General features: G+C 45.9%; 1 protein-coding gene across 8 annotated transcripts in view; it reads right to left on the reverse strand.

Moving 5' to 3' along the window:
- Window positions 1-5,804: 5,804 nt before the first annotated feature.
- The window catches only part of gata3 (GATA binding protein 3), a 12,050-nt gene continuing 3,949 nt past the window's right edge, over window positions 5,805-13,905 (reverse strand). The window contains exons 1-6 of one of the 8 annotated variants that reach the window (XM_008401618.2): window positions 13,626-13,897; window positions 13,103-13,483; window positions 12,102-12,572; window positions 10,215-10,486; window positions 8,793-8,918; window positions 5,805-7,133 (exon numbers count right to left, since the gene is read on the reverse strand). In XM_008401618.2, coding sequence (XP_008399840.1) covers window positions 6,843-7,133; window positions 8,793-8,918; window positions 10,215-10,486; window positions 12,102-12,572; window positions 13,103-13,337 — 1,395 coding nt within the window. In that variant the 5' untranslated portion in view covers window positions 13,338-13,483; window positions 13,626-13,897 and the 3' untranslated portion in view covers window positions 5,805-6,842. Of the gene's footprint in view, window positions 7,139-8,792; window positions 8,919-10,214; window positions 10,487-12,044; window positions 12,573-13,102; window positions 13,484-13,625; window positions 13,900-13,905 lie in introns of those variants that run through there. The other 7 variants (XM_008401616.2, XM_008401624.2, XM_008401620.2 and 4 more) reach the window with 7 other exon arrangements.

Genomic DNA, 13,905 nt, shown 5'->3' on the forward strand with positions numbered 1-13,905 from the left:
TCAGACTGAGATCTGGTGAAGGTAGTTAGCGGCTCTGACCCAACGAAACCAGAGAAACTGTAAAAGTCCAGCAGAAAAGCAAAAACAGTGCTGATTGTCTTTGAGACGTGAGCCTTTAAGACCTCAGCTCACACACACATTTTCTGTTCTGCATCAATTTCACAACAAAAACTGAACCATTTGGTTCTCGTTTCTGTTTAGGCAACAAAACTGGACCTGAAAACTACCAACCGTAGCCGTCCTCCTTCATCCGCAGGTGGGAGGAAAGTTGATATGATGCAGAAACTCTGATTAAAAATGAAGTTGCAGCATCAGCAGAGCTGAACACCTGACCTGACCTGACCTGACCTGACCTGACCTGACCTGACCTGACCCGAGTCAGCAGCCCTGGAAACACCGAGACCATGAAGAAGAACCTTCAGGTCTGACAGGACGAGTAACGGACCTCTGGGTTTTCAGACGGCACCGTGGAGTCGGCGCTCGCCGTTTGGCCCGTGGCGACAGGAAAGTCTTTGGTTCTGGTCAGTTTGGCAGATTCCACTGGAATTTTAAAAGGGTTCATTTTCAGGTGAGAGGTGACGGAAAACATTCGCAGGCGTCCAGCAGCACTCTCATGATCCCCACGGAAAAACCCAAATGCTCCACGTCTCGACTGAGAGGATCCGCCGGACGTCAGGTTCTGGGGGAAACAGATAAAGTCACAGATTTGTCCCCACAAGCAGAGAGCTCAGCCTGACCTCTGACCTCCCCGGTGAGGCAGCAGGTGAAAAGTGCAAATCGGAGCCACTTAAAGTGTCACTGAGATGATCAACGGCTCTTCTTTTCAGATTTCTGCTTAATTAACGTCAGGAAGTTTCACAGACGATGGCAACAAGAAGAAAAACGAAAACAAAAAGCAGAACAAATAGATATCTACTGTAAAAACTAACAAGCTTGCGTTGACTTTAAAGGGTTAAAAAATGGCGGCATTCAAACAACCGGGCATAAAGTTCGGAGCTTCTCTGGCCAAAGGAATGGAAATCTGCCACATAAAACTCACACTTTGAATGTTGTTGTGTTTCTACTGCTCCGAAAATCAACTAAAGCGTTTAAAACAAACTGACAGGAATGTAACGAATCAGCAGCCACCGCCCCGTTACCTAGCAACCCCAGAGGAGCTCCGCCATGTTCGGTCAATAGTTTTAGCTTTGCTGCACAATGGCACTTGCTGTGTTCATGTTGGTTGTGCAGAAGGCTCCATTTCTGCTTTTCAAAGATGTGTGGTTGTGTAGTTGCACATCTGTTGGCAGCCATTTTTACGTGAGAGTGTAAACATTGAGCAGGTGGGGGCGTGGCCTTTTGGATTTAAAGTGATAGAGGCCCTAAAACAGCTGGCCAGACTCTCATCATCCAAGAATGATTTTGTGTATAAAATGTAGCGAACATGTTTTGTGTAGGCCGCTGACCTGATGAATCACCTTTAACATTTAAACATAAACCCTGAAAGCAGCTGCAAACCAGCAGAGACGAGTCGGAAACAACCACAGCTCAATATAATCATCTATTCCTGAAAACAGGTGAGACGTCAGCCATCTTGAAGCTTCTCCGGTCTGCAGACTTTAACACCCAGATTCACTGAAATCTGTTTCTTAAAAATGTTTCTCCAGAAAAGAAACAAGTTTTCCAGCTGCTGCCTTTTCTAAAATGTTTACCTCATGTCAGCATTTCCCAGGTTTCCTATCGGCTTCACTAGATCAGTGTTGGTGCAGCGCTGGGTGTGACTCTGGTTTGCATTGTGGGGCGGGGGAGGAATCATTAGCCCACAGCTCACAACCTGCTTCCCCACACCTGACCACACTGACACATATTGGTCCCTCCGACTAACCAATATGGCTACAACAACAACACACATTTCTGTTTCATATGAAAACAAAGCAGATCATATCTGAGGCAAGAGAGGAGGAGGTTTGACCAACTCTATTTAAAAGAAGGAGAAGGTGGGGTGGAGAAAGCACTTCCTGCTTCCTGCTCATCATCTCTCAGTCTGCAGAAAAATAACCCAAATTTTAACCAGAACATTTATTTACGTTTGTTTCAAAGATGAGCTAATTTGCCGAAGTCGCTACAAGACTCCCCGACCGCGACCCCGCGCCTGACCCCACCTGGAGACGGCGGCGAAGATGGACTGTCCCCGAGAGCCGATTACGCCCACAAATCTGTCATCGTCCTCACCTGAAAGACGAGAGGCAGACGCAGGAAGAGAGGGAGACCGAGCGCTTTGGGGCGACCGAGACGAGATCACACGGCGCTCCGTCCTCACCTGAGCAGGAGCCGCACCTCCAGTCACCCCTGGCGGCCGCAGAGGTCAACCAGAGGTCATGGGGTTCCAGCACAGGGCAGAGCTCTCCTCAATCCCTTCACACACACACACACACACACACACACACACACACACACACACACACACACACACACACACACTGCTCCATTCTCATCCCACATGCCCCTGTGACCTCACTATTAAAACACAGGAGCAAATCTCCCGATTGGTCACAGCGGCTCAGAAACAAATGATGCCGAATACCGAAGTTGTGCAGAGCGAGGAGGAGGCTGCTGCTCACATTCCTACCAACACACATCCCATCATACACATATTGGGTTTCTGGGAAGTTTTGCGGGGGGCGGGGTTCTGCCTGCTGTGAGTTCTGCAGACGTTCAGGTTGCAGAGAGCAGGAACATCATGTTAGCATTAAAGGACGGCTGCTATTTTAAATCAGCTTTGAAAATTAAAATCACACTGGAGTGTTGCTTTGATTCTTTCAGGCATGTTGGAGGATCCTTCAGTCTCCATGGCAACCACTCAGGCCTGCCTAAACGCTTGCCGTCACCAAGCTCCGCCCATTTCCACAAAACTCCTCCTCCGAGCTACAGCAGCTCCTTCTGCAGCTCATTAACATCGACGCTGATTTCAAGGCGTCAAATTTCGAAATCAAATTTCTTCCAAATGCTCCAATATGTTTGATATGACAGCATTTCTATAACCCGTGAAGCTAACTTCAGTGTGCTGGACAGTACTGTCCCTTTAAGGTGTCAATGTTAGAAATCACAAGAATTTCAACGGATATAAGAATCTAGAACTTTCAGAAATACATTTACAAATATGACATGAACAGAAGTGCTGCTATGCTACACAGTACGATGAGATGCAAGTCTGAACCGGAAGTGATCCGCGCCACGGATCCACCATCTTGGCAGGAAAACGGCTCACAGCATAATGAACCAGAGCATCAAGTCCAACAAAAGCGCAGGAGAAAGACGCGTCTACAAAACCCGCTGCTGCTGATACTGACCGTATGAGCTACATGTAGCACCACTTAGCTTCCAGACAAAAGCTACATTAGCTAAGCTATTGTTGCTAGGTCTGCTGTAAGTGCAAGAGTAAATATCACTAATATTTATCGCTTCTTTACTCAAAATTATTATCTTAAACCGATGCTGGACGCAGGCAGAGCAAGTGGTTACCATGTATTGATGGTTTAGCTTGTAAACCGCTACAAGGTTTACAAGCTAAACCATGTAGCGGTTTAGCTTAGCGCATCTAAACTAACCTCAGCAGAGATGCAGCAAATCAGGAACAGAATAGTTCCAACATGCAGTTAAACACTCACAAAATGTCAGATATAAAATAGAGATTTTACCGGAATAAAAGAGATCGGAGCAGATTCTTGATGTTTCCGAGCCAGATTCACTCAAACGAGTAAAAACTGAACTTCAGTCCGTCCAACATGAGAAAACATCGCAATCTTCATGAAAAAATGTAAAATTAAATCCCCAACAGCTTGTTCAAGGCGTCTAACGCCATTATGCTTCCAAGATGGCCGTCAGCGACAAAGTTCCCGGAAGTGTGACGTCAACCGTGAAGTACGTTAGGCTGTATGGCATGCCGTTATGAAATATTATTTGAAGCGAGACAATGTGATGCAATTCAATATAAACTGAAAAGAGATGCATTATGATGGAATGTGAAGCAAAATGTCAGAATATGTAACACAACAGGAAACGACGTGGTAAAATATGAGATTAATGATGAAACAGAATAAATGTGTGAAATTGACCCTGAATCTACAGTGAGGTCAAATCCGCCTGCAGCAGAAGAACCTGAAGGTGTTTCATCCTTCAGCTGATCTCCTGTTTGCCATGTTTTCAGCCAATAATCACCTAAAAACTTAATTCCTGTTTTACATTTAAGAATCTGCTTTGGGATTATTACAGATTCAGTTAGAACTGAACAAGCTGTGTGTCTGTGACAAAGAGTCTGAGGTTGTCGTTGATCCGTCAACTCGACGTTTTGATTCTCTTTGCTGCTGTTTTATGTCTGAATAAATCAAAGGTCAAAGTTTCTGCCTTTCTAAACTTTTCACACCTCTTGAACTTTTCCTTGTTCTTCAAGCTGTTTGTTCTCTAATCTCACTAACCTCTGAGACTGTGACCAGATTTTATCCAGGGGTGTCAGAGTAAACGGGGCACGGCCCTCTTATCGGGTTTTCAGTTACAATTTTCACATTTTTAATTTTTAACGTGCTTTTTATATAAAACAGTAGGGTTACTGTATAATACCAACAATATGATGGTCAGATGAGAGCCTAGCAATAAAAATATAGATTAAAATACAGAAAAATAAATGATTTATAAATGTATCAGTTTTTAAAACACCAAACTGGAGGTTTAACATTTAAAATCTGAGCCTCACTCTTCAGTGAAAACTGTTTAGTTACATGTTTTCCTAAAGAATCTCATAAAAGCTGAAAAATAACGTCTGCTGTGAAAGAATTCAGCGTTTTGTGATGTTTGTAAAAGATTAAAGTAAAAAAAGGAGCAAAAAACACAGAACTGATTCCATTATTTTAAAATATTTAACTGTCATCTTGGTTTATAATGGAGTCATTTTTAATCATTCCACCGTTAAAGCTTTCATTGGTCCTGATGGCCCAGAGTGAAGCGTCATGAACGCTGGCTCACAGTGAGCCGGACTGACCTGCGCCAAGCAGAAACAAAACTCAGGAAACTGCGACGGCTGCAGTTTTGTGCGGACTTGTTTGTACATTAATCTGTGGCAGACGCTGCCTGTGAATTCCTGGTATGATAATGATGTTAGAAAGGTTAAAGAGGTTTGAAACACTTAAAATTCTGCTGTGGAGTCAACGGAGGCCGAAAACGTCAGGAAGGGTTAAGCATGCAGAAGTTAGAAAGCGCTTCAGCTGCAGGTTTGGTCTGTTTGTAGGAGAACGTTTCATTGTGACAGGGTTTTTATTTGCAGATGTGAATGCTGAATAATGCACCGGATAAAACCTGCAGCTGCATCCATGCAGGTCTCTGTTCTGTCCCAGCTGAAGACTTGAAGCATCTCATGCTACATAGAAATCGCAGGTTTCATTTCATGGCTCGATTATGAATAATATTAGGAAACTGTGCAGCTTTAAACCATGAAAAGATGGACGAATCTGTATTTATGTAAAAACAGGATGAGACAAAAGCGCCTTCAGCCGTGCCATTTGACTTGTTCCTCCATCGCTGTTGTTTATTTCTCGTCTTCCTGTTTGTGCTCAGCTGACCTGAAGCTGTTCCTGCAAACGCAGAGCAGCAGAACAGGAGCAGAACAGCTTCATGTGTGTCTGAATATGAGCACAGAGGCGAGTGTGTATGTATACATATGGCCGGGTGTCTCTGGTTGTGGTTTTGTGGGCAGGTGAGTGGGTGGGGGTGTGCAGAGCGCCGGAGATCACACAGCACAGAAACACAGAACAGACGGCTCTCGACCACAGCGCTAACATGTCAACAGAGATTAAACTAGTTTATTATTTTCAAAGAGCAAAAAAAAAAGAAAAAAAATTACGAAACAAAAAAGCAGTCATATTTTACACTAGTGATTATTATTAATTTTTTACAACCATTCAGTCTGCATAACATAAAGAAATAATTCTACATCTTTGTTTCTTTCGTATTTTTGGTACTCTGATTTATACATACAAATAACAAATACAGGAACTTTTTTTCACAATGCATATAATCTGTGGGCAGAAAGAAAGTCTTTCAGGTGATCCAATGTGTGTGTGTGTGTGTGTGTGTGCGCTTCAACACAAACCAATTGCCCGAGACGTATAGCACATCCAAAAAATAAAATAAAAAGGAAAAAAATCTAATAAAATAAGAGAGAGGCCGGCGGCCGGAGGCGCCGGATCTCTGCAAACTTAATGCGACACATTTCATGCAGGCGAAATCTGAGGCCTGCCCTGTCTCAAAGTCTTTCCCTCTCGCTTCTTTTCCTCCTCCGGGACTCGGCGGAGTCTCTGCACCTGCTGCGACTCGTACCCTTCTAGTCGTTAGCTGCCCAGGGGCAAGTTTCCATTTTTTCTTACTTAATTAAAAAGTCTTCATTAAATGTACTGTATTTCATACAATTTGTACAAATATGACCAGTCTGTCCTCTTCTTCAGCTGAACAAGAGGAAAGGAAAGGAAGCAGAGAGGGATGGGGTCCTGTTTCACAGGCAGAAGGTGAGGAGATGCGGGTGTCAGGACTGGGCGCGTTGCAGTGGAGGAATGGCTTTTATACACAATGGAGCTCCATGACGGGCGGAGGCTGCGGCTGCGGCGGGTGGAGGAGAAACGTCCGCTGGAAAAACAGAAACCTTCCCCCTGGAGGTCAGTGCGCCGCAGTCAGTTCGAGTCTGCAAAGCATTTACATCGCAGAGGTACACTTGGGTTTTATAAAAATAAGACAGAACCGAGGAGAAAGGATCCCGCTTGGGTCGGACCGAAGAGTCTGGAGCGGAGGTACCGAAGGGCGTGGAGGTGACCGGGGCCTTAACCCATGGCTGTCACCATACTGGAAGGGTGGTGGGGGGCGAAGGGGAGGCTGGAGGAGGGGTGCATGGGTGTGGGGGTGGTGAGCATGTGGCTGGAGTGCGAGAAGGGGGGGAAGGAGGACATGTGGCGGGACAGGGCGGCCGGGCTGAACGAGCTGCTCTTGTCCATCAGGCTCTTGGAGAAGTCGTCCATGCTGTCTTGGGACTTTTTGCTCTTCTTGGACTTACTGGACATCTTCCTGTTCCGGGTCTGGATGCCTTCCTTCTTCATGGTCAGAGGTCGGTTGATCTGCTCTCGAAAGGAGACAGAAAGACGGCAGATTAGTACTTTGTCTTGAGATATGAACATGAAAAAACAAACATTTGTGACCAATTTGGAGCTGATGCATTTCAGAAACTCGACTCGTCCATTTCAGGCTGGTATTTAGATTAATATCTTAAGCTGAAACATATTTGCAGCTGTGATGTTTCCTCAGAGAGAGGAAGACAAACAGAAGATGGAAGTGGGACGGATGGAAGCCATTCAAGCAGAGACGATGCCGACCGGCCGGCCAAGTCCTTGTTCACTTGGCGTTGGCTAAAATGGCTCCAGCTGCCGTTACCTACAGGTCGGGACGATGAGACTCTGGAAGCAGGATCGGGACTCCTTCTCGGAATAAAGCCGGGCGTTTTTCAGCTGACTGTCAATGATTATCGGAGGGCAAAGATCTCCTGTGGTGACGCGGTTTCTTCCTCTAAACTGTGACTCCACACGGTGGAGGTGCTATGAGCTTCGCTCCGTAAAGCCAGGCGAGCCTTTCCTCTTTGATGCCTGAAACTTCAGACATCTGAAACGGTTGACCACCTGAGAAAAGACAGCGAGGCGTTCACACCCAGCCCTCCTGTCAAACCTCAGCCTGCGACAGAGGTGTCAAAACTAGACATACTGTTAGTATCTCAGACGGTTACACCCCGTCCTGACCCAGAGGGGGCTGCTGGAGGTGCAAACACAAGCTAGCTCAATGCTAATGTTTGTGTCCTAATTAATCCTAATCCTGACAGATCTATCCAGAATTCACTCCAAGAATCTGGAATAGGATTCGAGCTCCAACAGAAATCCAGATTTACTCAAATCAACCAAAACCAGCCAAGTACTGAAATGCATGCAGACACATAACAGACTCTCCTTCTGGGGGTTTCAATGCACAATCAGCTGCTAAATACAGAAAATACCAACTAGAAATAATTACTCCGCCAATATCTGGCGCCCCCTCCAGCGTGGCGCCCCGCCAGTTCTTACGCCACTGACTCAGAGGTTGGGGTCAGTTCAGACGCTAATAAGTAGCTGGGAAATCATCTTCTTCTTTGTGTTAAAGCTCACTCTCTGTCTGTTTTCAGTGGCGAACCGTCGGCCAAGAGAAACATGGGAAAGTGATTTAAGAGAGAGCGGAGAGTCTCTGAGCAAACTGTCATGAGAGAGAGGGGAGGAAGAGGAGGGAGAAGAAATTACCTACATGTGGCCTGAGAGCAGTTAGTCTGCTTATTATTATTATTAGCTGGAGCTACAATGGCGGTTTGATTGGAAGTGACAGCTTTGTGCAGGAGAGGGGAGATAAACGAGTCCCCGGGGTTTCCGTCCTGTAGATGTCAAATCCTGCGCTAAGCGACCCAAAACGAATCAGGCAGATTGGTGTTCAGAGGGGAAACCAAGAGGGTGCAAACACCCAGAGAGAGAAAAACCGCCCAGAAATTAATCTAATTTTAATTATTATTTAAAAGCAGGCAGACTGCAGGTTGAGCTCACTCCACTGCCAATAAATGTGAGTTTTGTTATCTCTGCGCCACGGAAACTCTCTGCAGGGACAAGTCAGATCAAATATTCACAGGAAGAAGAGTCCAAGATGAGGGGGTGAAATATCCAGCAGGGCTGTGTGTTCAGCAGCAGATCCTGAGCAGGTTTATTACTTACATTGTGCAGCTTGAAGTAGAGGCCGCAGGCGTTGCACACCGGGTCTCCGTTGGCGTTTCTCCGCCACAGCGTTGTCGTCGTTGTCTGGCAGTTTGCGCAGGACGTTCCTGCCCGCCTGGCTGCAGACTGAACGAAAACCACGAGTCAGGTGACCGCAGCACAAACCAATCAGCTTCAAGATTCACACAAAGCAGCGGCTCTTCCTCTAGTTTACAGGTTGTGGGTGAATCTACTGTCCTTTAAATCCAAACTACATCATTAAATACATGAGAATAAACGCAGCACAAACTCTTCAGATTTCCTTTCATCGCAGATCAAAAGCACAAGTTATTTCCTCTCTAAAACACTGAAGGCTTTTATTTTCACTGTATATGTTTTCCATCTTTTTATGCATATAAGTGAAGCTGAACATAGTTTAAAGAGCACAAAGACAGAAATGGCAGAAAAAGAGCTGCTTTCACTGGGGCTCTAAAAATAGCGTCCTGGGGCGCATAACTCAGAGAGAATAAATATTTACAGAAGACATAAAAGCAGCGCGGAGCCGTTCATCTGATTCAACCTCCGTTCTGGAAAAAGCTGCATGTTTGAAACGTCAAACAATTACAGCGAAAGTTTGTTAATGCAGGAGAAACGGCAGCGATGAAGACAGAGAGCAGCAGCAGCGCCTTGACATTGATGTTATAATCTCTAAAAGCAATCAATACCTACGGGTGACCGCAGAGGACACGCCAAAAGCGAACGACTACATTATCTCCTGGAGGCATTTCCAATTATACGGCTGTTGGCCTAATAAGCGCTGCTGCCGCCGCGTGCTGGGAATAACCAATCAGAGAGCAGCGGACTTTCATTCCTTTCACATGTTTTCCTTTTTACTTTCCTTTCTGGAAATCTGATTTGTGCAGCTCTGGCCTCCACGAATAAATAAATATTTATTGAATTATTAAAACGCTGCGCATCGCACAGATATTTTAGCGGGTTTAAATAAGCGCAGGCCGTGCGGGGCTCCGGACAGCCTCTGTGTTTTGACTGCGCCGTTATCTGCGCCGCGCAGATATCCGGCAGCCCTTTCCTCTCCATTCCTTCCCTGAGACGTCGGCTTTTCACATTAAGGCCGGAGGAATAAGTCCAGAGGCCGGCAGAGCAGGGCTGGTCACCTATTGCTTCCTAACACTTTTTATTTTTACTAATCTAGGGAACTCCTTTAAGCTCATAAGTCATGAGGGGGTTTCCCTACAGAAGAAACCTCAACCTATTTTTCTGGAGCTCAGTGCATGCAGCCACATTCAGCTGCAGAAGAAGCAACTTAAAATACACATGAGTCCTTTTTGCAAACAGCAAAATCAATCTTTTTTTTTATTAATCTGTATTATTTTCAGATTATGCATTAATTTTTTTTCTAAGGTAGTATCTGAAAACAGAGACCTGCACTTGCCGAGTCAATTTCCTGCAGCTAATAGGCCTACTTCTTCCTGGATAGAGGGGGAAACAAACACAGAGAGAGACGGAAACGTCATCAGCAGAGAGGAAAATGTCGGTGGAGGAACGTACCAGCCGCCGCTTGGGCTTGATGAGAGGGCGGTTCTGCCCGTTCATCTTGTGATACAGGCCGCAGGCGTTGCACAGATAGTGGCCCGTACCGTCCCGCCGCCACAGCGGGGTGGACGTGGCCCCGCAGTTCACGCACTCTCTGCCTTCTGCGCGCGGGAGAGCGCACAACAACACACACACACACACACACACACACACACATAGAAATAAAAGATAAAAACACGGACACGGGGTCAGGCGGAGGCGGAAATATAAAAATCATGTTGATGTAATAATCAGGGCTGGCAGGAAAAAAATCCGTTAATATTCTGACAAAACATGAATTCAATTATCAATAATAATAACAATAAAAATAATAATACAGAGAATGGCACATCAAACATATTGTTAATTTTCTTAAGGTCCTTAAAACCACAAAGTTAACGTCTGTAAACAACCTGAAACATTTTGGATCATTTAAAAAATGTCACAGTTTAACATTTCTCTTTCATTCACCATCTAATAACAAAAATAATATTTTATGTTCGAGTTTTTCCGCTTTGTTCTGAAATGACGGTGAACCCTGAAACTGAAACGCGCTGCAGCCGCTCCGCGTTATTTGAAAGCAGAGAGTGAAGCTTTGTGAACATCAGCGAGAAGCTTTCTGCCTTTTCATGCAGCCACACTTCCCTTTTTTATAAATCACACACACTCACACACACACACACACACACACACACTGCTTTAGATGTGTGACAGACACACACAGGCACCTGGGAAACTGCGTTTCTCTCTTTCTCTTTTGATTTTACAAAAGAAAGAAAAAATCAAACAGGAACTGCGTCGGTTCCAGGCCTGAGAGAGAGAGACGCTCCGCTGCCTCAGTTTTAAATAAAGGAGAAAATGTGCAGAAAAATCTCATAAGTATTCCTAAGATCTGAAAATATTCTGTAAATGCCTGTTATCTCCAGTGATCCTGGAATTAAAATCTTTATTTGCATTTTAATCCCGATGATATGCATCAACTAATCCACTGTTTTCGCCGCTGATTTTAATCTCATTACAGAAAACGGGCTTTTTATCTGTTCTCATAATAATAATAATAATAATAATAATAATAATAATAATAATAATAATAATAATAATAATAATAGACCCCTCCGGTCTGCGCCTCAGCGCGGCTCAGCCGTCAACGCGGCGCAGCTTCCGGTTCTCGCGCTGGCTCAACAAAGCGACAGTGGCGCGCGCTGGCCTGACAGTAATGGGATTATCCTGAACATATAAACGGGCAGACAGAGCAGCGAGCCGCGGTCCGTCTGTCTGTCTGTCTGTCTGTCTGTCTGTCTGTCTGTCTGTCTGTCTGTCTGTCTGTCTGTCTGTCTGTCTGTCTGTCTGTCTGTCTGAATTAGAGCCAGGCGGGTTTTATTCTTTCTGAAGGAAAATACAGTTTAAATATTTTTATTAAAATGGGAAAATATCCGATTAATTTCCGTTAGAAAAAATATGTCCAATTATTATTATTATTATTATTATTATTATTATTATTATTATTATTATTATTATTATTATTATTATTATTATTATTATTACTAGATGAGGAGCTGAAAGAGGGCCGGCTCGGCCTGCCTGAGCTCAGGCTCGGTTCGGGGTCAACATGGCTCTGCGGTTCTCTGTAAATCTGGGGAAACGTTAGAGCAAAAGGGAATGTAATAAACGCACGCCTACCTGAACAGGACCTTGTTTTTGGTCTCGTTTTGGAACCATAACTAGAAGATGACCCACCTATCAGGCTACTTGGTGGGAAGAGGCCGGGGCCGTATTCATAGGGTGGGTATGTGGCGATGGGGTGGTGGGCAGAGGCTGACCCTGCTCCGATTGACGCCACGCTCCGGCTGTGAGCTGATTCCAGTTTCATGCTCTCGGCCAGGGTCACCTGGTACTTTATGCACTCTTTGTCCTCCTGGCGCCCGGAGCTGCTGGAGCCCGGGGTGGAAATGCCCGGGTCCGGGGACACGTCTTTGGGAGGGGTCGGGGGGAAGGTGAAGAGGTGCGGACTGGAGTGTCCGGTGGACAGGGAGGTGGAGGAGGCCGGGGGGTAGACGGACAGGCTGGCCGGGGAGCCGTGGTGAAGCGGGTTCTTGGGGAAGGGGCTGAGGTTCCAGGGGGAGCTGCTGTGGTGGGGGGGGATTCCTTTGCTGCCCTCCAGCCAAGGCAGCGAGCTGTGCAGTAACGACGGGCGGCACACCTGGCTACCTGCAGCGGGAGACACAACAAGATCAGCAGCCTGCTCGGTCCGCAGCAAATCAAAGATCTAAAATGTGATTTTCCAGCATATCAGGTAACAGAAAGCTTCATTTTCCCGTCTAACAGGCCCTGATGCAGCAGCTCTGCTGTCCAAACGCCTCAGAACAAACTGCGAGCTGCGGTAGAGGAAGTTACACAAACTCCACAAGCGGCTGCATGCGGCGCTGCTGCCTCAGAGGTTCATGTGATCAGAGGGACAAATTTCCCAAAAATCTCCACAAACTTTGAGTCGCCGTCAAACACGCGGCCGCCCAGAGAAACTGATCTGAAACAACAAGTCCTCACACTAGCGAGGCAGGTCGCGTTTCAGGTGTTTAGACGGAACACAAGGAGGTAAACTACGAGCAGAAACTGAAACCCGGTCCGGATCAAATTATAATGTGAAACCCAGCCGAGAGCCTTTGCGTACAATCATCGAAAAAGCTGGATTATGATTAAGAAATAAAAATAAAAAGGCCCCAAAGAGGCCGTCGACTCACCGGGTGGAGGAGGAGGGTACCTCTGGACGGCTCGGACTGAGTTCCCATAGTACGAAGAGACGTGGTTCCCCTGCCCATCGATATTAAACAGTACATCCACATCTTCCGCCAGCGGATACTGCGAAGGGTCCATGTACGAGTGGCCGAGGCCCGGGTGATGAGAGCCGGGATGCTGTTCGTTCAGCACCGCGGGATGATGGCTCATCCATCGAGGCTGGTCCGCACTTACTTCCATCGCTCGCTCTTTGTCTTCGAACCTGATTTAATTATTTCTGTTCTTCAGTAAAAGTTCATGTGGAAAAAAAAACGGAGCAAAGAAATAATCAGTCCCAAATCCGTTTGCGTTAAAATCCAACAGGTTCCGCGGCCGCTTCCGATCACCTGGAGACAGAGAGCAGAGCGTTAGAGTCACTTTCTGGTTCTGTTCTTCATGCAAACCAAGCGGCGACACTGGATTCACGAAATAAAAATACAAATAAAAATAAAAAAGAAGAAAAGAAAACGCAGAGAGATTGAAACATACCCGCAGAAGCCCCGCATGCAACAACGCTGCTGCCGCACGAACACGGCCAAAATGGAATCCAGTTCTGCGCAGAGTTCCTGAACTCTTTCCTCTCAGACAAAACGTGACCAGATATAAAAAATAAAAGATGTGAGAGTTTTCAGGCCGGTTCAACAAGTAGCGCAGAGCTGAGTCTGCGCTGCGCACTGAGCGGCACCAGCAAGTTCAACTCACTGATCAGATCTGCTGCTAGCTTTCTCCATTAACCCCGCTCTCTCTCTCTCTCTCTCTCTCTCTCTCT

Source organism: Poecilia reticulata, unplaced genomic scaffold (assembly GCF_000633615.1).
Source record: "Poecilia reticulata strain Guanapo unplaced genomic scaffold, Guppy_female_1.0+MT scaffold_125, whole genome shotgun sequence".
In the NCBI taxonomy this organism is placed as follows: domain Eukaryota; kingdom Metazoa; phylum Chordata; class Actinopteri; order Cyprinodontiformes; family Poeciliidae; genus Poecilia; species Poecilia reticulata.